This window comes from Malaclemys terrapin, chromosome 10, assembly GCF_027887155.1.
Source record: "Malaclemys terrapin pileata isolate rMalTer1 chromosome 10, rMalTer1.hap1, whole genome shotgun sequence".
In the NCBI taxonomy this organism is placed as follows: Eukaryota; Metazoa; Chordata; order Testudines; family Emydidae; genus Malaclemys; species Malaclemys terrapin.
Genome location: NC_071514.1, coordinates 43,187,087 through 43,212,109, shown reverse-complemented (window position 1 = coordinate 43,212,109; position 25,023 = coordinate 43,187,087). Strand labels below are relative to the sequence as shown.

Here is a 25,023-nt window from a genome sequence, read left to right as displayed (position 1 = left end):
CCCAGCACTGCTGTGGCAGCACTGTGAAGCGCGAGTGTAGTCGCGCCGCCAGCGCTCCAGCTCTCCGAGGGGAGTAGCGTGCAGTGCTGCGAGGGAGCGTGCAGCGCTGCAGGCTCTGATTACACTGGCGCTTTACAGCTCTGTACTCGCTGCGCTCGGGGGGAAGCGTTTTCACACCCCTGAGCGCAGCAAGTTGCAGCGCTGTACAGCGCCAGTGTAGCCAAGCCCTAAAGTCCTTAAACTAGGTCAGGGGTGGCCAACCTGAGAAGGAGCCAGAATTTGCCAATGTACATTGCCAAAGAGCCACGTATTACATTAGCAGCCCCCCTTCAGGCCCCCACCCTGCTCCCAGCACCTCCCACCCCCAGGCACATTGGAAAGTTGTCGGGAGTCGGTGCCTATACAAGGAGCCACATATTAACTTCTGAAGAGCCACATGTGGCTCCGGAGCCACAGGTTGGCCACCCCTGAACTAGTGCATTGATTTAATTCTTTCTTTTCCTGCCAACAAATTCTACCTGACCTTAAAGGTAAGTGGCCTTCTTTTAAAGGCAAGGTTAGCAATTTGAAAACATCTGCATGGAAATGAGAAACATTCATGGGATTTGTTTTGCTTCCTGGATGCTCGGATAAAATCAGAACTTCTTGTGTGTGAACTCTCTTCCCTAGAGAGAGACTCTTACATGCTCGTTACCCAGGGGCTCAAGGGGCTTGTTCTAAGAATGGGAGTCATCTGATTTGTGCTAGACATGGTTCCTGGTTTCTTTTATGTATTGAATGGCAGAGTAAAAGTGTGTGTGTATGTGCCCATCCCCTCCCTCATCCGCCACATACATTAAAGTCACCCCTGAGACCTCACCTGGGGAATGCAAATCTGCCATGCGAATTGCTGGAAAATCCAACTGTGCTCCCCTGACCTGGAGCTAAGTGCAGGCTTGGCAGCCGAAGAACACAGGCCTGATCAGCTCGGATGAGAAATGGGGTTTTGCATGGGAACACAGGCATTGCAGGTAGAGTGTGGCAAATGGCCCCCCGCCTATCTCTGCCCCGCCTTGCAGGAGCTGTGCGGACCCCTCTACCCTGCAAACATGGCTGGCCCTTACCCTCTGAGGTGCAACCATCTTTAATGTTTGTTTGTTTGTTTTTTTTTTAAAACATAGCCAGGGTTGCTGTGGTGCTGCAGAACTTGCAGTTCCCCACTGCTGCAGCTTCTCTGGGCCTAGACCATAGTCTTAAATCAATTCATCCTACACCCCAGCTCCCTCCTCCTGGGTACATGTGCCCCACCTGCCCGTGGGCCCAGCCGAAGACTCACCTTTCTAGCACTAGTCCCTGACCTTGTGTGACCCCTTGAACTGTGCTAGGTGGACAGGACTTGCTAAACCTTGAAAAGGCTTGGAGTCCTGTGTGCCCAAGCACTGCTCTGTGCTGAGCAAGGTCCCTTCGGTTTCGACCCCACTAGGGGCGTATTCCACCAAGCCGCGAGTCCGCTCAGTTTCCCTGGATAGCAGCTACTAGACTTGCATGGAAGGGAGAGAGCTTTGGCGCTGCTATCTGCATCTGTGTGCTGCTCTGAGTTACGCCCTCCTGGGAGGCTGAAGGCTTCCCGTAAAGCTCCGGATGGGTGTTGGAGGAGGGAGTTTGTGGTCTGAGCCAGAGCCAGAGGAGGCAATCTTAGGGTCTGTCTTCAGAGCAGGGATAGCTTGGCAGGTTAGCCTAGCCCAGCATCTGCAGAGCCTTGCCCAAGTGACTGTGTCCCCCAGTGCTATGCTTGCCTGTGGACTTCTGGGGGCATAGCCCATGGTTCTTTGTGCTGCAGCGAACTGAACCGCTCTGTGGTTCTTTCCCATTGAATTGTGGGAGAACTCGTCCATCCTTATGGGTATGTGCCGGGGGTGGGGCGGGAATTGTGGGAGGCATTGGAGCACTATCAGCACTTGGGTAGCTTAGCCTGCATCCTCACAGTGAATTGGGTGGATTACCAGCCCGAGTTAAAGCAGCACCTGATCTCTAACCCATCACTGGCCAGGACAGATAACCCAGGGTGAAAGTGTAACCTATGCACCTTCTGGATGTGGTGTTCTGTCCCATCTAGTGGCACCGAGACTACTTGGGGAGAGAGAGAGAGAAAATAAGTCTGCTCTACAGCCTTAGCTAACAGCCAGTTGGCTTTTAGCTTGTGCGGTAGAGGCTCATTCACTAAGCTCCAGAAGTCCCAGTTCCATCCTGCCCACCAACGACCGGGGTCTGTCGGTATTACAAAAGCACCACTAACCTCAGGTGAGAGGGTTTCATGGGTGGATAGGAGGGTGATTGGGTGTAAGACCGTGGCTAACTCTGCAGGGTAAGACCTACCCTAAGAAGCTACTGATCTCAGGCTCTTGTGACTGAGTAATCGGTCTGACTCCATTTTCTTCTGCACTCAGTCTTTGTAACTTTCCTTATTTAAAATCCCTAGGGGCTGGATTCTTTCAACCAACTCTCTGGAAACTCTTTCCCTTCCCCGAGTTGGCAGGATGTAGTTATTTTAAGGCTGACAGTGTTACAGAGCCCGAGCCGTTTCCTCATGTGCTCGACCCACGCCAGTTACTTCCTTTCAGTTACAATGTGTGGGTGAATGTAGTGCTGGTGAAGGGCCCTGCAGACTAGAGGTGGTTGCGTATGCCCGGAACAGGCGTGTCACAGCCATGTTCCTCTAGCGACACGCCATGCCCCTGCCCTAGAGGGACCATGTGAAGGAGGGACCGAGAAATTCAGTCTGGTGGCTTGCTCTGTGTCTCTCCAAGCAGCCAATTAGTGCCAGTTGCAACGTGGGCAGCTGTTTGGTAGGAAGCATCCCAAAGTGCTGTTGACTGTATGTGGCGAAAGCTGTTTGCATTCATTACACATTTGAACTGTTTGTTTTTCTGTAGACCTTTTATTCTGTTTCAGTCCTTTGTTTGCTAGCAGAGCTATGTGATCTCAGCTGGCCGCCTTCTATAGAGCCTCCAGCAGAACTGCTCAGGCTATTGTATACCTTGCTAACTCAGAGTGCCTTCATGCCATCCAGCTGGCTAATGTGTAACTGCAAATGACAAGGCAGAAAGGATCTGTGTGGAGTTACCTGTTTGCTCCTTGCCAAACAGAAGTGGCTGTCTCCCCCTGCAGTAAAAGTTTCCAGTCTGTGGCAGTGGCTCCTCTGAGGTTTTCTGGTTGTTTTCCTTTATCGTGATAGTAAGTGTGATGTTCCCCTGGTGTTATCTGGACCGGTGATCTGCTAAGTCGCTCCAATCCTCGACTCTGGGAGCCAGCCTTACCCTGCTCCGCTCTGAGAACCCCCACTCCCAGGCTGTTCACGCACAGCCTCTGGCATGTAAGCTGCTCCCAGCACATGATTGAGCACTTTTGGCCAACCGCAGCTTGGATTGTGCAACCAAATGACACTAGCCAATATCTCCAGTCCCAGACACAACCCTAGGAATCTCCATCTTGCAGTGTCCCGTTATGCCCTCTGGATGCTGCAAGCTTATGAGTTCGACAATTTAACAAAGAAATTAATATGTAACAGGCTTGTCATCCCAAGGGGAGTCTCTGACATGCTTCAAACCAAACACACTGCTTCAGGTAGAACAAACAAACAAATGTATTAACTACAAAAGATAGATTTTTTTTTTTTTTTTTTTAAGTGATTATAAGTCAAAGCACAAGAAGTCAGATTTGGTCAAATGAAATAAAAGCAAAATGCATTCTCAGCTGAACTTAACACTTTCATTGCCCTTACAAACTTAGATGCTTCTCACCACAGGCTGGCTGGCTGCTCTTCAGCCAGGCTCTCCCCTTTGATCAGTGCTTCAGTCACTTGATGGTGGTGTCTGTAGATGGAGGTGGAAGAGAAGCGAGGAAGAGCATGGCAAACGTCTCTCCCATTTACCATGTTCTTTCTTCCCTCTTGGCTTTGTCCGCCCCTCCCCTGTCAGGGTCAGGTGAGAATTACCTCATCGTAGTCCCAAACTGACCAAGGGAAAGGGGTGACTCACTTGAGAGTCCAACAGATCCTTTGATGCTGCCTAGGCCAGAGTCCTTTGTTCCTGTGAGGCTGGGCTGGGTTTGTCCCATACATGTCCCAATGAAGTGTGAACTGTTCCCGGAGAGTTTTGCCTGGGCTTGTTTTAAACCATGAGGACACATTTTCAGCCTCATAACTATATACATGAAATTACAACCTATAACATTACTATAACAACAATGCTCAGTGCATCATGAACCTTCCGAAGACACCCGACATGACAAACTTTGCTTTGGATACCACACAACCATATTATAAGGATGAACGTAGGGGTGGAGGGTGTTCCCCCTAGATACAGAGTATCACAGTAAGGTCTTGTAGACACACTGGCTGAAATTCTGTAAGCAACCACCTTTTAAAATGCAAATTTTTTAATTGGCTATTTGATGGTGGTAATCATTGTAAAGTCTATCGCCTCTTATGTCAATGGAGTTAGCCTCAGAATGCACCTGGGAGGTGCAGGCCCTTACCTCATTTTACAAATGCGGGAATTGAGGCACAGAGATTAAGTGACTTGCCCAAGGACACTTACAAATTCTGTGGAAGAGCCAGGAACAGAACCCAGATCCAGTATTGCCAACCCCAGGCATTCAAAAATCATGAGTTGGGCCCTGAAAATAATGAAATTGACTTAAACATCGATATTTGTGAAAACAATACATTTGAGGTTCTTTTCCTTTGCCTTTTGAATCTTTAGGGTCATGTTGTCAAACTTTCCTTAGCAACCTCAGGACTCCAGGAGCAGGAGCTTCACGAAAAATGCCAAATGTTGCAAGACTTGGGATAAAAATCACAAGAGTTGGCAACGTTGCTGTGATTCCCAGTCCACTGCTATAACCACAAGACCATCTTTCCTTTGTAGCTAGCATACTGTGGACTGTGCTGGAGACAAGCCCTGGCCTCTGTCTTCTGTAGTCCGTTAAAATGACTAACACCCACTTTCAAATTGCATATGCAAACACGCAAGCCCTTTGGGGAGAGTAATTATCATGATTGGGTGCACAGTCATTGTAACTTTGCATATCATTAACCTACTAGAGATCTGACTGGTCATTTGCAATTATCATGATTGTGTGTGGTGATGTTGTGATAACTGTGTGTAAATTGGGGACATAAACCCATGCATGTGTGCACACCCTCTGAAAACAGAGTCGTATTTTAGTCAGCGGTGAAAATCCTCAGACAGAATGAAAATTCCAGGCATCCCCTCGACATGCTTAAATCTCCCTGAGCTTGCCACAGCCTGTCAGATTTACTAAAACGAACTTTTCTGTGGGAATGGAAGGTATCAAGGAAGCACCAGTCTACACTCTCTACAAGAGACCTGGGCAATGTGTGGTGTTACTTGATTGCATTAAGATACTGTACACAAAAACCTCTCAAGGGTAATGGGTAAAGTTACCTGTGCTGCTCATTAGTCATTCAGTGGGATTTCCTAAACCAGAAGATACTTTCACTGCAGAGTCAACTTGAGTGTAGATCACTCAGATTACTTCTCTCTGAGAGCCTGACATGAGTGAGAGAGGCCATGCTGCAAAGTCACGCTCTATGCTGGAATGCCTGCATCCACACTGGCTCCTGTATGGTGCTAAGACTTCTGGGTCATTGCGTGGTTCTCAGCACTGCAGTGAACTGAGCCACTCTGACTTACTTCCCAGTTATTGTGGAAGAACTTGTCTGTCCTTTCCGGGCAGAGTCCCACTGACGCGTGACCCAAAGCGGGTGGGTTTTTTCCACTTCTCGATGGAGTTGAAGCAATAAAAAAAAGAGAAATTTAGCAACGTGGAGTAAAAATTGGCCATATTCAAAATGTTGACCTGTAGGGAGATGAATACCCCGTTATCCAGAAAGGGGAAAACTTCCTCAGTGTCATCTGTGGGTGGGTTGCCTGTCTATACATTCCCAGAAAAGATTAGGAACAGATGTTGTTGAACAAACAAACCACTCTTGTGCCCTAGTGTGAGAGGGTCTGCTGAGCGAAATGACTGGCTGCATTGTTCCATGCTGCCCAGTTGGGTGACAGGTGGGTCTCAGCACCATCAAAGGCGCAGCCAGTCTCTCCAGAACATGGCTATCCCTGCTCAGAGAGGAGACCTCGCTCAGGACCCTTTGTGACAGTACAGGAGCTCAGGTAGCTGCATCATGCAGGCCGTTGTAACCTTGCCCTGGCTCCCAACAACTCGGGGTTTGGAAGAGTGAGGTGGTGAATGAGAAGGTTATTTATCCCCTGAGACCAGCTTAGCTAGCACCTAATGGCCAGGTTCCACTTGACAAAAGATAAGGAAGAATCCAGGCTCTGCAGTGTATAATCGTGCAGTCAGGGCCGGCTTTAGGAAGTGCGGGGCCCAATTCGAACAGTTTCGACGGGGCCCCAGCAGGGATGACTAAAAAAAAAGCCACTTAAAAAGAACCCTTTCATTTCTTCCATGTATTATTTACTTTCCATGACTATATAAATAATAACAAAATTATATATTAACTAGCTGATTTTCACTTTCATATTAGGAAAATAATTCATGTGTTGATAGTTGTACAACTGATTTTCTTCAATAATGTTTATTTTATTAAAATTTATAAAATATTTCCTTATTAATATAAAATTGTGCCCTCTTCCCCCCCCAGCGCCTCCCGGCCCACGGAAACAAATTCTGCTTCCCCAGTGCCGCCCCGCCGAAACAGCTGTGGGCCAAAAAGGAAGAAAAGGAAGGTTTGGGGGTGGGGGGTGACATAGGGTGACCAGATCACAGCAGTAAAATAGGACCCGACCCCTCCCCGCTCAGCCCCACCATCACACCCCTCTTCACCCCCTAGCCCCCCGCTGGCTTGCTGTGTCCCTCCTAGTCAGTCGCCCACCCACCACTTGCCTCCTTTCACCTTCTCCCTCCCCTGCCAGAAACCCCTATGCCCGCCCCTAGAACCCCTGCTGGCTCACTGCTTGCCTCTTTGCCCACCCGCCGCTTGCCCACCCGCTCGCAGCTCGCCCCCCCCACCCAAGTATAAAGCCTCATTCAAAGACCCAGGGGTCACTTTATTACTGCACACAGCAGTCAATCAGTGCAGTTGAAGATAAATCTCTGCATTATACATTTTTGTATAACTTTTATATGACTTTGTATTGAACCTTGGTAATGTTATAGCTGGCCCCTAAGGTAGTATAATTAAGGTAAAAGAAAAATGTCTTTTTGCTAGAAGTAGAATAAGTTCTTCCCCCACTTTGTAATCAATTGACCTTTTGAATGAATGAGGTGTGAATGAGGAAGGTGTGGAAGGCAGGCACTTCCAGACAGCTGCAACCCTTGGAGAGGGGCTGGGAGCCAGCCAAGGAGAGCTTTGCCCAGGGCTGAGTGGGACAGAGTTTGGGTGCAGGCTCCGGGCTGGGGCACGGTGTGGGGTGCAGGATGGGTGGAGGGGTGCAGGCTCTGGGAGGGAGTGCGGAGGGGTGGGTTCAGGCTCTGGGACAGAGTTTGGGGGCCGGAGAGGGGGTGGTGGGTGCTGGGGGGAGGGGACTGCCATCACATGTGGCTTCCTTCCTCCCCTGCTGCCCCTCACCATAGCCTCGGTGGGGGATGGGGCTGCCCCTTGCCCAGTGTTTGCAGGAGTGGTGGCTGGGGGGAAACCCAGTCAAACTCTGGTTTTACTCTTTCATTGATGGGTCACTTTAACCCCTTACAAGCCCCTTCCCGCCTCTCAACCCCCTTTTCTACTGGGCTTGTTTGATCTTTTCGGTGGAGCCAGATGAAAACCACAAACCCCAGCAAGAGCAACACGCTGGAAGACTAGACTGAACCCACCACCCACCCAGTCTAGTCCATCCCAGAGCCCAGGACTGAGGGCAAATGTCCCCCCCTCCCCCCCCGGGCCACCTGCTTCTACTCCTGGCCTCTCCCAGCGCCGCCAGCGATTCTGTGTGGCTGCATTGGGTGGGATTTCAACCAGACCCCCCCCCCGCTAAATTCACCCCTGTTTTGCGACCACTCTGCACCTTCCTTCCTTGCCCTAGAGCTGCTGGATGGCTAGAAGGCTGATCTGGGCGTTTGATTGATCTGGAATATTATCGTGCCCCCCCCCCCCCAAAAAAAACTTAATGTCCACACAGCTTTGGGGGGGGCTATTCCTCCCCCTCCCAAAGCCGGTCTATTTTATTGTTGCAGGGCAAAGGAAGGAACCAGAGTTTAATGGAAATATTCAGCCCCTACAGCGGTCTTGCAGCAGGGGAAGCAGAGTTGATGGGAAGGGAACTGGTTTGGATAGGAGCCCCCATCCCCCTCCTTTGCAAAATAATTTGGGGAAGGAAATCAGATCACTCTGTGCCTCGGTTTCCCCTCTCTCGGGGGGGGGGGGGGGGAGATAAAAGTCTCAGCCTGACGTGTTGCAGACCTTTCGCATTCTCCCCTCTTGATGTATTTGATTTCCTCCTCCAACCCCCCCCCCCTCTCTCACCTGGAATTCACAGCACTAAGTACTGGCTCGGGGCTTTCTTCCTGGGTTTATTGGGTTTGATCCCGAGTTTAGTTTTGAAACAGACACAGGCACAAACTCACCCTCAAACAGCAACACCACCAAAAACCACAAAACCAACCCAATATTACACACCTAGGGGGAATCACGGGGTCAAACACTCACCGACTGAAGCCCCAGCAGCTGCTCAGGTGAGTGAGGTCCACACTGCAGAGATTCCTGTCTCCCAGTGGACAGGAAGCCCCCTCAGCGTCTCCTCCAGGTGAGTGCTGGGGGGAGGGGAGGGGAAGGCTGCAAAGCACATGTGCCTTCTCCCCCCCAACCCCCCTGCAACAGCCAGGGCTGCCGCTACCTCAGCTCTAGCCCTCTGCCGGCCAGCGCAGCGTCTCTCGTTGTCTAGCAGCAAGAGCTGCTGCTTCCCAGAGAGCCACAGAGATTTGCTTCAGGCAGGGACACACTGCCCAATTGCGTGGGGCCGAGGAGAGTGAGGTCCACTGCAGGAAACCCCCTCGGCGTCTCCTCCAGGTGAGTGCTGAGGGGAGGGGAGGGGAAGGCTGCAAAGCACATGTGCCTTCTCCTCCCTCCCGACCTGCAACAGCCGCTGCCTCAGCTCTAGCCCTCTGCCGGCCAGCACAGCGTCTCTGGTTTCCTAGCAGCAACAGCTGCTACTTCCGGGAGAGCTTTGTTTCAGGCAGAGACGCTGCCCGATCTGCGCGGGGCCCTCTCAGGCGCGGGGCCCAATTCGGGGAAATCGGCCTAAAGCCGGCCCTGCGTGCAGTGTGTTCAGTGCTGTGTCGAATCGGAGGGGGAAAGACAAGGTAATGGCCCCTAATAAGGGCTGCTGCCCCACCCAGAAGCCGATGTCTAATGCTTCCATCTTCCCCCTCTCTCTCCTGCCCAGCACTCTCGCAGCAGACCAAGGTCTGGATCAGCTTCCAGTCCCAGGCTTTAATCTTCTGCCATGTACTCAGAGCTGTAAGCAGAATTGTTCAGAGCTTCCCTCTGCAACCTGCAGGCACGGTTTCCTTTTGCTCACTGCTTACATGTTACCGAGTTTCCCAGTTCTCTGTTGCTAAGATCCTGCCGTAGTATCCCCTTTGCCCTTTCAGGTGAGTTCTCTCCTTCCCAAAGAAACCACTCCACTAGCTTCCTGAGTGTGTGTGTGTGTTTGGGCCGGGGGGAGGGGGGACTTTAGAGCCACTCTAACCACCTCCTATCCAGTCTCCCTGATGCTCAGCTTTTCAGCTTATCCCAGTCAGCTGCTAAAATAACCTCCCCCCTCTTGCTGCTCTGACCATGTCCTGTCCCCCTCCTGGAATCTTTTTGCTGGCTTTATCTGCAAACTCCTTGCCCTCCTTTCCGCAGGACTGCACTGCCTTGCCCCTGTTGGGTCTCACTCCTGGTTTCTGCCTGCTTTGCCCGTCCTTCCCACTGGGCTGTTCCTGTTGGCTCCTCTCTCTCATGCTTCTGCCTTTGCCTCCTGGGAGCCTGGGTGACCGACATCCCCTCCTTGCAGTCCTAGAGTTCAAGGGCACACGGGACCACCTGATCTCTTGTATATCTCTTGTACAGGCACCAACACCATCCTGCACCCACGCGCCAAGCCAAGTAATCCGAATGAGACCACAGTATTCCAGCCCTCTGCAAACTACACAATGGAGTGCTTCTTCCCACCCCCCTTCTCCAGTGCTCACTGCAGCTCTGGTCTCTGATTCAGAGTTAATATGGATATTGGCCACTCACAAGATTCATCTGCACCCTGCCGTGAATTGCCTTTTCCTTAGAACTCCTCCCCACGTGCCCACCTCTCTCTGCCTCTTGACTGGAGAGTGCAAGCTCTAGTCCGGTTCAGTGGTTAGTCAGGCCTGAGGGATTAAGCCAGAGTCTGTAGCTGCAGTCCAGAGCCAAGGATTGGGCCAGAATCGTAGCCAGGAACCTGAGGGCAGGGCAGGGTGCGGAAGTGGGGACCAGGAGCAAGCCGGGAACCCATCTTGGCAGCAGATCTGGGATCTGCCTGGTGCACAGACGATTTTCTGGCACTTCCTCTGGTCTTAAATAACCGGTCTGGGCCAATCAGAGTTCGTGGGAGGGGCTGTATGGGCGTCACTTCTTGAAGCGACTGGTCTCCCAGGCTGCATGGTGCATTGAGTGGGGCTCTGTCGAGGCTGTCTGGGGGTGGTGCAGAAGCGCTGCCTGCTTGGAGCTCCGCTGACCTGGGTTCAGTTCTCACAAATCCCCACCGTGGGGATTGCGTTTCTGGTTAAATATGAGCGCTCGCTGCTACCGACAGCAAGATGGTGTTGCACATGCAGGTGTGTGTGCAGAGCCTTCTCATCTCTCAGCTGCTTCTAGTGATCAGGCCCTTATTCCACCTCCTTGTCTGGCGCCCTGGAGATGCTGCCATACAGACTAGAGGTTCCATGAGCCGCCTCTCATTGTCCCTTAGGCTGAGAGTGTGGCATGAACCAGACCCCGCCCTAATATTTGCTCAGTGGGTGACAGTGCCAGGTGTTCCTGCTCCCATGGCGACAATCCAGCCTCAACCCCAGTGAGCATTTGCGCTGTTTTGAAAATCGAGTGGATCTTGGGGCTGGACATTACTTCCTGGGTGTCTCCGTGCAAGTGCTGCTGCCTCCAAACACAAGAGGGAGGAGCAGCTCCATCGCAGCCAAATGTTTTAGGTAAGGTAGGGTGACCAGATGTCCCGATAAAATCGGGACTGTCCGATATTTAACCCTTAGTCGTGCGTCCCAATCAATGACAATCGGGACGCCATTTGTCCCAATATTCAGGTAAGGAGGTGAGCGGGAGGAAGGCACTGATCCCGTGGGTGCTCTGGGGCTGGAGCACCCATGGGGGAAAAAATGCAGCCAAACAAGCTCCCTTCCTCGCCTCCTTCTCCCCCACCCCCAGTGTGCTGCGTCCCCACTCCTCCCCCCCGTCCAGGAAGGAGTGGGGGAGGAGCGGGGACGCAGCGCGCTCAGTAGGGTGACCAGACGTCCCGCAGCACTGTTGTTTTTGTTGGGTTTTTTTTGCTCCGCTGGCAGCACTCAGTTGTGGGGTTTTTTTTTTTTTTTTTCCTTCCTTCTCCATTGGCGGACAAACCTTCCCCCCCCCCCCCCCCCAGTGTCCTGATATTTTCTTCCTCTCATCTGGTCACCCTAGCGCTCAGGGGAGGAGGCGAAGAAGAGGCTGGACAGGGGCGAGGACTTAGGGGGTGTGGAATGGGGGTGGAGCGAGGGCAGTGCAGGGGCGGGAAGAGGCGGAGGGGTGGGCCAGCTCCCACTCGGCAGAGGGGAAGTCAGGGTGAGTGGTGGGGGGGGGTGAAGAGGCGAGCAGTGAGTGGGTGACTAAGGAGGGACACAGTAAGCCAGTGGCAGGCCAGGGGATGAGGAAGGGTGCGGTGGGGAGGGCCGAGTGGGGAGGGGGTGGGACCTGGGGCAGAGGTGGGGGCAGAGCCTGGGAGGAGCGGGGGTGGACTGTGGGTGGGGCTGATGGCACCCCAATGTGTCCCAATATTTTAGTGTAGTGATCTGATCATCCTAAGGTAAGGCCCTACCAAATTCACGCTCCATTTTGGTCAATTTCAGTCATGAGATTTTAAAAATCATAACTGTCATGATTTCAGCTATTTAAATCTGAAATTTTATGGTGGTGTAATTGTAGGGGTCCTGACCCAAAAAGGAGTTAGGGGGGCGGGGGGGTGTCTCAAGGTTGTGTGTGTAGTGGGCGGGGGGCGTTGCGGTACTGCTCTCCTGTGCTGCTGCTTGGCAGCTGGAGAATGGCGGCTGCTGGCCAGAAGCCCAGCTTTGAAGGTAGACCTGCCGCCAGCCGCAGCACACAAGCAAGGATGGCATGGTATGGTATTGCCACCCTTACTTCTGCACTGCTGCCTGCAGAGCTGGCCCCTTAGTCAGCAGGTGCCACTCTCCAGCTGCCCAGCTCTGAAGGCAGAGCAGAAGTAAGGGTGGCAATACTGCAACCTCCCCCTAAAATAACCTTACAACCCCCCTGCAACCCTCTTTTGGATCAGGACCAGTCATGCCAAATCCACACAAAAAACGCAGAGTTGGTTGGTTTGGTTTGGTTTGGTTTGGCTTAAGTGGCTTGTGAGTTGCTTGTTGGCTGGTTTTTGGCTTGTAGTTTGTTGCTTGTTGCTTCTTTTATTTTGATTGGCTCCCAGCAAGCAGGGGCAAGTGCGGGGGGCAAGCAGAGGCAAGGGGTAAGCGGAAGAGAATCAGGGGTGCACAGCAGGCCCACCACAGTCCCAGACTGCACGCTGGAGGGATCTAGTCACATGGAGTGTTGGGGTTCTTAGGGATTGGCTTGTTTTGGCCTTGTTTTGAAATGGGATTAGCTTGAATTTTGGCTTATTGTGAAAGTCGGGGTGCTTATTTACCACATGAAAGTTGGCAACTGTGGTCAGGACCCCCAATTTGAGAAACTCTGGTCTCCCCTATGAAATCTGTATAGTGTAGGGGAAAAGCACACACATGACCAGATTTCACAGGGGGAGACCAGATTTTTATGGTCCGTGACATGTTTTTCCTGGCCGTGAATTTGGTAGGGTCCTAATTATCGGCTGTCTTAGCTGCTGCGATGCCAACCACATCAGTGAAGATGAGGGCAAGTTTAGTCTGCCGTCATGTCAACCAGTCATGGTTAAACCCTGCAGGGACCTAATGATCACAACCATGGGCAGCAGGTGAACCCCCGTTTTGGGGAGACTAGCCCACCGGCCGCGCCCCTTCTGTCCAAGAGCCCCCGCCCACATGCCAGAACCCCAAAATCCCACCTCCCTAACAGGAGGTGCCCTGAGGGTGGGGCGCCCCTGCAACTGGAGGAGCCCTGGTCCATCCGCCTCAGCCACACAGGGCCAAGCCACCTCCCCTGATGTACCGCTCCCACCCCGAGCAGAGGGATAGCACAGTGGTTTGAGCATTGGCCTGCTAAACCTAGGGTTGTGAGTTCAATCCTTGAGGGAGCCATTTAGGGATCGGGGCCAAAAATCTGTCTGGGGATTGGTCCTGCTTTGAGCAGGGGGTTGGACTAGATGACCTCCTGAGGTCCCTTCTAACCCTGATATTCTATGATCAGGCTGATCTGCCAGGCCCGCCCCCCCCCCCCCCCCCCCCCCAAGTATCAGGCCGGCCCCAGCACCACGCCGAGCCACCGGCCCCCCTGCCTCTGATGACCCTCACAGCCAAGCCACCGGCCCCCCAAGTGCTGGGTCAGCCTCCCCCACTAGCGCCATCCTGAGCCGCCAGGGCCCCCGCCCCCTCCACCAGCGCCAGACCAAGCTGCCAACCCCCCTGAGCCACTGGCCCCCCCCGGCCCCTGAAGGCCCTCCCCCAGCCAAACCGCTGGCTCTCCACATCCCGCCTCAATCCCCCGTCCCCGAGGAGGAGGGATGTGGCAAGCAGCAGGGACCTGTGGGGAGGAGTGCAGGCAGCGGCAGTGGGGGCCTCGGGGAAAGAGCGCAAGCCTTCCCTGGCCTATTATACCCACCGTCCATGATCACAACTGGATTTTTGTGGTGCAGACACACATCTAAGTTGCCTGACAAGGCTCCTGACGAAGCGTCCGTCCTTAGCATTGCCCCTGAACCGCTGCCTCCCCAGCTCCACTTTTAGTCCCACTCTCGGTGTCTTTAATTCATCACCCGCTTCCGTGCTGCTTCTGCTGTTCCTCTGTTGTGTGTGTGTGGTCCTTTCTAGCCTCTGTCTGGTTGATTTCCTTGTCACAGCGAGGAACCCAGAGTCCACTGCACTATCCAGCCCTACAAAGAGGAAGTGTCCTCTCTCTGGCCTCAGATGATAACCCTCTGCGGGCAGCCCTGGGACAGTGTTTGGTAACTGCTTCGTGCTGCGCACTTCTGCTTGATAAGCCTGATTATAGCAGATAAAAACTTGAACAGGAGGCAGCTGCTGCTTACAGCAGAGGGTGGGTGTTGCTGGAAATGATGCTCTGGTGTCTGGAAAGGCAGCGGTTTGTTTTACTTTGCGTTCGGCCGGAGACATGGAACAGTAGATGGGGCTAGTATCGCTAGTGGTTTGGGTGATTTATAGGAGCTTGCAGCTGGGTGAGAAATTCATCCCCAAAGGAAACCTTACATTCAAGCAGAGATGTATGCGTCACAGCCACTCCTTACTGCATCAGAGTGTCCCTCAGTTCTCTAGTCAAACAGATGTACTTCGTCCCCCTCTGTTATGTCAATAAAATGCAAAAAACCTAAAAAATAGGCAGTGGTGGGAGGGGTAAATCTCAACCTCTCCTCTGGTACCAAGTGAATTGACAGCTTGGATAGCAGCTGGGCTGTCTCAAAAGAGCTGTAAAAGCTATGTGTGAAACAGGCTAGATCTTCAGATGGCGTGAGCTGGTGTGAACCAGCGTAGCTTCATTGACTTCTGTGGAACTATGCCTGCTTATTGACACCAGCTGGGGAGCTGGCCCATAGCATTTCTCTCAAAGGTCATTTCCCTCCAATAAGAGCCAAAAGTTAAGTCTTCACTGAACTCCAGAGAAAGGTACCTGGTGCGGTGTCTGTTGCCTGGAGCTCTTGTTTCACGTTGTAGTTATAAAGACCATCTCCACATAAGCTTTTCTACAAGTTCAAACACTCTCCTAACAGCCAACTCCCTTCCTCCAGCTCTTTCCCCTCTTCTGCTATTCGTTTTAGCAAGCCAACAGGGCAAGAGATTTCACAGGCCTGCTGCAAACTTATAGGAAGTCCAAAGCTTGGGTCTGGCAGCAGCCTTAATTCTTCTGCATATAATTCCATCAGCAGCTGCATGCAGCAGAGCAAAGCAAAATACTTCGGCTGCCAATGGAAGTGATTCGAAATGCTGAAAACCTCCCTGTGCCAATGGGATTTGAAAGCCATAGAATTAGAGGCCTATCTGCCATAGCTAATGCTGCTGCCCCCCACCTTCGTCGCTGGTGAACTAACAAACTTCCTGTTTTATTGTGTCTGTCTGCAGCACAAAGCCGGTGCATGAAAAAGCAGCTTCCCTGAAGAGCTCTGAGCTCATGCACAGCCAGGAGAAACTGGAGGCGTCTCATAAGGAGAAGAGCTTGGATGCCCTGGATGGCAGGTGAGCTCTGAAATGGTTTGGATTTGTAGGATCTGATGACCGATTAAAGTCTGGAACCATGTTGGTTGTGATCAGCTAATTAGTTCTCTGACATGCACAGGGTGGGGTTTTATTTTAAGTACTGGTTATGAACAGCTTCCCCTGAGATGTGCTGGCCCTCTGTGCAGCATACCTCCCACAGTGTGACCACACAACCTCTTCTGATCTCTCCCTCTCCCAGGGACGCAGCCACCTTCCTGCATGTCAGAGCAGCAGCGTGCTGAGAACAGAGCTCCTGGCCTAAGTCTTTAGGGCTGTCTGGCCTGGGTGCGTTGACTGCTGCAGTGAAGGAGCTTTCTCCCAACATTCATAGCTGGAGTAGGGCCTTCTAAATACACTTTTTGCATGACTCCAGTGTGCTCTGCGGGGGATCAGTGAAGGGCTGAGAAATCCTATTAAACTAGGCTGGGCCTGGTGTTTCCTGCCAAATATTTGCCCTTCTCCCTGTGTGCCAAGTTCTATCAACAATCATAGCTGGCCCTGGAGTGTGAAATGAAACCCAGCAAGTAGGAAGCTCTTGCCAGCCTTTCACAGGAGAATCCCACATTAGCAGTTAAGGGTTGGATGCTAAACATACCAAGTAATTCCCTTGAACTGCTGCTGGGTCCCTTGCTGTGATCTAGGGTAGGGTCCCAAGGCCACTTGTAGTTTGCAGTCCCCAAAGTGGGGTGAATATAAAGATTTATATCCCATCACACAGAGGGTGCATCTACTCCAGTGTCCTGTCTGGCGGCAGCCAGTGCCGGATGGTTTACACCTGCTTCCTGGCATAACACCTTAAATTGTCCACTACTGAACCATGAGAGGAAGATTCCTACGTGACTCCAGCTAGTGTTCAACTTATATCCTGAAATGCAAGCATTTACACCAATTATATCTGTTACCTTGGCTAGCGTCACTGCAGATGACTCATAAATGTCCATTTCTGTTCCCCTGAGCTACTTGTTTGTCTCCTGCAGCAGCTAGTTTCACAGGTTAATTATACTGTGTGCGTAAGGGACCAGGGGCCTGAGAGGGTAGGAAGCTCCTATCGCTTAGGTACTTCCTCACTTTTAATTTCAAGGGCCCTCTTATTAACCACCCCAGGCTGCGTTCTCAGCACCATTCATTATGTTGTATACTTCTGTTGTATCTGCTTTGGGAAGAGGGGTGGGGTGTCCAATAGATGGCTTTTTACTTGACTAGGATCTCTCTCTCTCGCAGTTTGCATCTGAATGAAGCTCTGAAGGATGAAGAAATAAAGAAATGTCTCAGAGAAGCGGTGAGTGGGGGAGAAACGCTGCCTGTGGTGCATTTGAACTGTTACTTCAGCCTCCCAGCTGATGGCTGCCATGCGATTGGTGGTTATGTGGAGTTAAGTGTTTACTGTCTTGTTGCCAGTCTGGGTCAGTGTTGGGCAACGGCACCTCTGTGTGACTGACCAAGAGGCTCTGCAGTGCCTTAAGCTGAGCGCTGATCACTGGACAGGAACTCCTGCTCTGGGCGTGCTGATTGCTCTGCAAGCGCCATACGGGGAGCAGGGTCTGGGGCCAATCCTGCTACGCGGTGGGGATGCTGTCTTTAGAGGCTCTGCTGCCCCTCTGAGGCCCAACCCTCCAATCTGCAGCACCTCCTGGGTTCCATAGTCTCAGCCCCAGTTGGGAATCTCCTCCCTCCACAACTTCTTTTGCTGCACCCGCCGAATCCTTTCGCTTGGCATGAGCAGGCCCAGGTGTATGTCCTCTTCTCATCCCCCTCCCCCTGCCCACTTGTATCTTCCACCTTTACAAATCCAGGAGGCTATGTATTTCCACTGCCAGTCCCTTTTCCTGTCACTACCAATTTCTGCACATGAGGAGGGGAGAGAATGAAACCTTTGACCTTACTCTGGAAGGACTAGAGGCCTAGAAGGTCATTCAAGTGGCTGCTCCTCTAAGGCATGCAGAATACGGCCTGACAACAAGACTGTGAGCTAGTCTGTGTGCACTGACAGCCTTGTCTATCACAGAACCCTCTCTGTGCCTGGGATAGCCCATTGCACCACGGCCCACTTTCAGAGACCACAGCCGTCTCTGTGCCTGGAGCTGGTGGACCTTCCTCTGCAGCCTCTGTCATTAACGTGACCTCTCTCCAAGAGTGCGGGAGCTGCCTCCACTCGGCCGGACACCCGGTTCAGTTTCACTGCAGCACAGTCTGTGTTTATTGACCGTGTTACAGAGCACGAGAGCCGGAGAGTCAGAGACCCATTTCTGCATTAATGGGAATGTACAATGGAAAGCATCACTAGGCTGGCCATCGCTTAGCTATGGAATATGCATCACACTGTAACATGGGGTCTAATCCCTATCAAAACAGCAGTGTGACTGGCTCCTGAGGGGAAAAGCCTCTAGACAGAGGGTCTGTGTGTAGTCCCTGCCCTGTAATTACAGGGTCTCCTGCTCACATGCAGCTGTCTGCCTTTCTCGGTGATGTCTGCTTTTTGAACAATGCTCACTTGTTAGCATGGAGTCACAGTATATTTAGTTTGTGATCTATAAGTTTACCCTGTACTGTGTGTGTGTGTGTACGTGTACGTGTACGTGTACACATACAGCCATTTCAGTAATTCTGTTGTCTGTGTAGGACGGGGAAACAAATCTTTACCAATGGAGCTACTCTGCTGTAGGCTTAATGAGTCTAAATACCTGCAGTAGCACTTCATCACTATGCAAACAAATGGAGGTCCTATACCTGTGCTGTGGCTCAAGGTGGGGAATCCGCTCCAGAGTATGAGTTATTCACATCCGCAGCGTTTGGACAGCACTTAGAACTCCTATTGAGCAAGATGGACATTCGTAAGAGACCATGACACTTTGATATCATTGAGGCATTGTATATATTGCCTCAGAGACCACAGGTAGTTCGCCTTTGGCCTCTCCACCTCATTTTAAGCATTTTTAGCCACTCAAAGCAGGTTATCTCTGCATATTCAAGAAGAGGAAGCAATACACTCGTATGTAGGGGAAATCCCAGTGGGAGCAGGAAGTTTGTTTTAAGCCATAGTGTTGGTCACAGCTCCTCCTTATGTCTTTTAATCTCTTCCAGGCCCGGTCTGTGGTAGGTAAATGGCTGGGTGTATGTCTACACTGCAATAAAAAACCCGCTGCACCAACTCTGAGCCTGGGTCAGCTGCTAAAAATAGAAGTGTAAACATTTGAGCTTGAGACCCTCCCCGCCCCCGAGGGGCTTTAGAGCCAAGACTCCAGCCCAAGGCTGAACGTCTCCACTGTGATTTTTAGCCCAACAGCTGGAGCCGCACAAACCAGAGTCAGCTGACCTGTGCCAGCCGTGCCGCAGGTCTTTTATTGCAGTGTAGACACACTGTGGGTGTTAACTCCTCTCTCCCCGGTGCTCCGTTTTAAGCCTGTATAGTATCAGTTGATTAAATAAAGTGGTGATAAAATTGCACTAAATCTTATAATTGTATTGGCTCAAAGGGCAATGAGATCTGGCGAGAGTGCATCTCAGACTGCTGCTTGGTCAAGTCCTGTCCCATTAGAAAACGTACATGATGGTGTGTCGCTGGCACAGTATGCGGATAAACTTTGAGCCATGTCTTTAGAGGCAGAGTTGTTGGATCAAGCTAACCTAGGTTCCTGCTCTCACTCACCCCATAGCACTGTGGGGGTCAAACACATGGGCCTGGGGGGTCCCCACCTATCCCTCATAACTTGCTGAACTTATCTTTCCCAATACTAAAGAGAATAGTTTTAAAAAGCTGCTTATTGGTCTGAACCCACAGGGTATAGTGAATGTAACTGACACCAAGATGTTGCTTGATAGGGGAGAAATGCCAGCTGACACATTGCTGTGATACGAATAGCTGACTGAGCCAACAGGGGCAGGCGGCTGGTTTGCATGTGGAGTTGTGAGAGAGCAAGCAGGGGTGTTAAGTCACTGCAGGTAAAGAAAGCAAGTGAGGGTGATCTCTGCAGTTCGCCTTTCCTGTAGAATGGGGAGGAGAAGTAAAGGGATAAGAAGGGAGTTGGAGGGAAAGGTGCCAGCATTGAGTCGTTCTACCACATTACACTGTTACAGGAGATTTGTGAAGCCAGGGTTCTATGGGATGCAAGCTTTCTCCAGCATCTCTAAAGGTAAAGGACTCCTTATATAAGCAGAGCTTTTGAACAGAAGTTGTAGCCAGAAATGGGTCAGATCCCCTCCAGTGGTGCATTATGGCCTCTCTAGTCCAAAATAGAGATCCCCTAATTAGCAGTTTGCCTCAGTCCCAGTCGAAGGAAGCTCATGGCAAGCGTACCCTGCTATCTACTGCAGGTCAGAATCTTCATGGCTTGAGATCTTGCCAGACCACATAGCAGAAGGAACCTTGTGATAGATACATTTAGAGGCAGCCAGAGGCTGAGCCGGGAACTCTCCTGGCACACCCACTCAGCACTATATAGGCTCTACCTAATAGCAGATTTGGGCATTGTGGAGAATGGTTAGTTTGTTAGTGAAGCTGCTGAAATGCACAGTGCTGATGTAAGTGCCCTAAAGTAGCATTGGAATGTTGTAGTACGTTAACTCCTTGATGGTGCTTTCCTCATTATTCTGGATATCTGGCAGGGTGGCCTGACAGCAGCGATCCTCTCTGGCTGTGAGCTGCCTTTTGTCTGCTGCAGGGTAGCCAGCTTTCTTCTGGGGAAGGCAGATGCATGTTGGGCCACACGTGTGCAGGTTAATGCTGCTGTCTTTCCATTGATGCCTTGTAACTGCTGGTGCTGGATTAGTGTTTGTTGACAGCTGACTCCTTAGTGCTGCTAAATAATACATGACAAGTGAGGTCCTCAGAGCACTACTTTGCTCAGCAAATGTGTTTTAAGCTCCAGCTTTGGTTGACTGACTCCAAATGTGTTTGGTAATGAACTGCCCATCTCAGCCTTGTGCCAACAGAGCAGGGAGCATGGCACGCACAGCCCTGGAATCGCACCATTTTATCTTCCCTTTTCGTTCAGTCTTATGGAAAAAGGTCCTAAAATGACACTTCAGTATATTGTTCAAGCTTCATAACCACTGGTGTTGATTATTCTCTGGCCAAAAGCTTTGCTGGTTGAGGTGAGGCTGTATTGCCATTTTAACACCATATGAATCAAATAATTTCTCTCCACTTTCTCGTCTAGATCAGGTACAGCGCAGTCTGTGATCTGGGCCCTGGGCTTCCTTATTTGTCAAAGATGGTGCGCAGCTGAATGCTGACAAGGCCACGGGAGGGACAGGTGATGCATTATGTGCGTCTGCCGCCTCCTGGCAGGTTGTCTGACATGCTGCAGTGATTGACCTCTGGGGCTGTATGTGGAAAGGAGCTTTCTGCAGGAAGGTGTGTGTGTGTCATGTCCACATTGGGTGCTCAATAGAACCTCAGGCTTGGCCATGAGTTACTGCTGTGGCTTTTCCTGTTCACTTTCGTAAAGGCGGATGAATGCTGGACATGGCAGGCAGAGGGAAGGGGTCCGTAATGGAAGGCATGGCCCAGGGCAGGACAACAAGGAGAGAAGAGGAAGGAAGAAGGGGCTTCTCTGATGGAAGAAGGGGCCTCTCTTTTAAGCTAAGTTCAGCGCTGGCGGGGCAGGTCTCAGGTGGTTGAAGTCGGCAGGGTTGCACCAACTGACTCCAAGGGCTGCATTTAGTATGTGATCCCGACCGCTGGGGTGGAGCCTGCCTGCAGAGTGACCCTCCCTGGTGCCACTGCACCTTAATCCCTCTTTAGAAAGATGAATTAGGGGTGATTCCTCATTCTGAAACACATCTGATCTTGTTAAAAATTAACTCTCCTTTGGCCTCCATCAGGACTGAGTCCTGGTTTTGAATTGGCTTTCCCACTCAAATGCCGCTCTTTATTTGGCTGAGTGTAATTGTATGCCTGTGTTTGCTCAGCTCTTAGTAAGCACACAGGTTTTCTTGCTGCTTCTGCTTTCCAGTAACAATGGGACAGTCCCAGAAGCTACCTCCATAGTGGCTGAGAACGAGTGAATGCTATTCGGCAGTTTGCTGAGAGACCTTTGACTCTATTCCCACATGCATCTGCCCTTGGTTTTGTGTTTTACTGAAATTCTAGCTACTGTTCGATTTCTCCCCCCATCCCCCGTTTTTCTCCGTTCTTTGGACCACTCAAGTCCATGGAAATACTGATTATATTAATAAAATCCAGTGTGTTACTTAAGGTCGAGGTGTTTTTATGTAAATAATAAGTTAGATTGAGTGTAAATGCAAGGCTGTCTGTTAGAGTAAGGCAATGTAATGAAAGATACACTCGCGTGGACCTGTACATCTGTGCTTGTGTCCTTACAGAAAGAAGTGCCAGAACTGCCTGGATGTGGCTCCCCGCTCTGGAAGGAAAGCTGGCGCTCATTGACCTGGCCAGGATGGGGAACTGAGCTGCCATCTTTCCCTCTAGAGTAGGCCCAGAAGTGGAAGTGTTGGAGGCAATGCAAGGAGCTGGTGCCTTCGCTCCTTCCACCTCTCCCGCTTCTGGGCCCACTTCTCTCTCCTGGTTCCTTTTTTATTTTGTCCTCTCATCCCACGTATTAACCCTGATATTTGCCCAGAAAACCAGGACCTTAATTTTTGGCACCAATTTTCACCATTTTTTTTTCAAATGTTTGCAGTGAACACCGATACATTCCTTGGAAATTTTAAACAAAATACAAACACCAGAAGAAGGGCCTTGATTGCGGGAGGTTTTCATTACGTGATCCTAGACCGCTGAGCAATGTGACCTCTGCAGACTTGATGCAGTTAGGCTGGCTATGTGGAGACAGAAATATTTATAAAAATAAGCTGAAGAGCATTCAGAGTATGCATCAGTGTCTAGAAGGGTTACAGGCAGGGGGCAGGGAAGGCATGCCGTTGGAACCTCCTACCCGTTGAGGGGGAACCATACAGGAAAATAATAAGATGACAGTAATAAGCAAGCAGTTTGCTTGGCATGGTAGCTCTCTGGGGCAGGAACTATGGTTTTCTTGTTTCTGTGACGGACCTACCATGCATTTATTTATTTATTTTATTTGGGCGGGGGCGGGGGAATGGGGTTTTTTTTGTTTTTGTTTTTTAAACAGAATCTATCCATAATTGCAAGTAGTACTACACTGGGGGTGTGTAGCCAGGACTTGCCTAATCTGACTTACGGCCCTGCTGCCACCTCATTTTACCTTCCAATCTCGCTTCAGACCAGCCACCACATTAGGTGTTTTCAAAATACTGCTCCCCTTCTGGGTGCGGTTAATTATTAAAGAATACCAGACAGAACCCCCTTCCCCAGGCCCAGCAAGTCCTTCAGCAGCCATGTAGTCCTCCCTCTAGCTCAAAAGTCTTTCCAGTTGCTGACAGCCCCCTCCCCAGGTTCTCTGCCCTCCTAGCTGGGCTTCCTGCTCCTAGCAGGTGTCTCTCACAGGCCGCCTGGCTGGGAGCTGTACAGAGTTGTCGCCGGCCCTGGTACTAGCAGAGCCTCTCTGAGTGAACTCAGGCTGCTCTTGTATTCCCCAGCAGGCCTGGTGTCTAGTCATATGCTCCTGTCCTGGTGTCATTTCCTTCACCTGGAGAGGTGAGCTAACCTTGGCACAGGTAATGCTGAGCCCCAGCTCTCTTAAAGGGACAGCTTTCCTTGTGTCTGGGGTCAATGTTGCTGTGATCATATGCCAAACCCAGGGCATGTAAGGCTCCTTGCAAGGGCTCTTTGTGGTGGTTCCCAGGTCGGGCGGCTCTGGTTCAGGCTCCACTGCCTGTCTCTGCGGTGGCAGGCTCTGTCAGAGGGCGTCATATCTGCTGGAATTCCAGCTGGTGCTACACCTGCTGCTTCAACCAGCGAATGCCCGATTGAGTGCAGATCAGCAGGGGCTGTTGATGGAGGAGATGGCCCATGGCTGCCTGAGGGAGGGCAGGGTTCCCGCTGGCCTTAACAAACGAATATTAGTCCCAGTGTGGAATGAAACGGGGAGTCGGGGGGAGCTGTTGTTTCATTACACTGCCAAGGAGCCCATGGGGGAGTGCTGCTCACCTAACCAGGGAAAGAAGGGGGAGCTCCCCCCATTCTATCACTTTAACCCCTGCTTAGACCCTTGCTGAAGACACCATCTCTTGATGCAAACAGTGCATCTGGCTTTTGCCGCGTGTCATGTCTGATGTACAGGGGTAGATCATTCTGGCAGGTTGCAGTGGCTCCTACAACAGCTGGATTCCTTCCACCACTGCTGTCAGTCAGTGTAGCTGTAGGCCAGGGCCCAGTATGGGATGGTGGTGATGGGTGTGTTCTCCTAGCAGTGGATGAAGGGCAGGTGTTTCTGCAGATTCTTGGTTCTCTCTGCTGCCTTTGAGCCCATTGGCCAGCTACAGAACCTAGCCAGGCAGGTGGAGTCGCTTGTGAGTGGCTCAGTTTATTTCTTCTTAATAAATCCTAGAGGGTGGCGTTGTGCAAATGGCTCATCTGCCTCGAGGAAGGTCCCCTGGGTTACCACATGGTTTCGCAGTTGCTTTGTATTGTGGTGGTGCTAGGGACCCCAGTGATAGACCATGGCCCCATTATTCTTGGATCAGTACAAACCCAACACAAAAAGACAGGCCCTGCCCTGTGGAGTTAACAGTCTAAGTAGCATCCTCCTGGTGTCACTCCTCTTGTGTGTGGGTTATTGTGCCCGCAGGATCTTGCTGCACCCAGCTCTGTATTTCTGTCCCTGCCAGTGCAGTGGAGCAGTCTGCTTGGTTGACAGACATTGGCACATGGGTAAGATGCAGTTCAGACAAAACTGAGAGGCTGCTTCTCGGGTGTTCAAGGGATTTAATCTAAGGAGTAAAATCTTCTTTGTTGTACAATCTCAGGAGGTTTTCTCTCTGCACCAGATTTACTAAGAGAGCAGTGAGCTACTTGCACATAATTCCATTTTAAACTTGGGAATTGCATAAATGTGGTGCCAGGGTGCTAATGGGCCCAGCTGTGTGATCCAGAGATCTGGCCAGCGCCTTTCCGCCTTTGCTGATGCTCTTCAATTCTGCTTCCATTGTTACATAGTACTTTAAAAGGCACCAAAAATATATTGCTCAGTGTATGTCCTGAAGAGTTTAATTTTCTTAGATTAATTACCCATTGTCTCATTGCATCCTTGTACATCCCCGTCTCTCTGTAGCGAGTTCTTGTCTCTAGCATGGGCTTGTCTACACATACAGCCACTGTAGTGCTTAGTGAAGACGCTACTTAGATTGTAAACTCCTCAGGACAGAGCAACGTAGCTATACCAACATAAGTTTGCAATGTAGACCAAGCTTACAACTGTCAGCTCTTTAAGGCAGGGCCCGTCTTTTTGTTCTGTATATGCACAGCACCCAGCACAATGAGGTTCTGGTCTGTCTCCTAGGCACTATGGAAATACAAATAATAAA

At 51.1% G+C, this 25,023-nt stretch overlaps 1 protein-coding gene across 5 annotated transcripts in view; it reads left to right on the top strand.

Moving 5' to 3' along the window:
* GRAMD2A (GRAM domain containing 2A) overlaps positions 1-25,023 on the top strand; it is an 89,548-nt gene that overhangs the window by 21,608 nt on the left and 42,917 nt on the right. For 3 of the 5 annotated variants that reach the window (XR_008446408.1, XR_008446405.1, XM_054041209.1), the window contains exons 2-3: positions 15,484-15,597; positions 16,840-16,897. Coding sequence is in view for 1 of the 5 variants with exons in the window: in XM_054041209.1 (XP_053897184.1) it covers positions 15,484-15,597; positions 16,840-16,897 (172 nt within the window). In the remaining 4 variants the exon portion in view is untranslated. Of the gene's footprint in view, positions 1-8,673; positions 9,029-9,277; positions 9,322-15,483; positions 15,598-16,839; positions 16,898-25,023 lie in introns of those variants that run through there. The other 2 variants (XR_008446406.1, XR_008446407.1) reach the window with 2 other exon arrangements.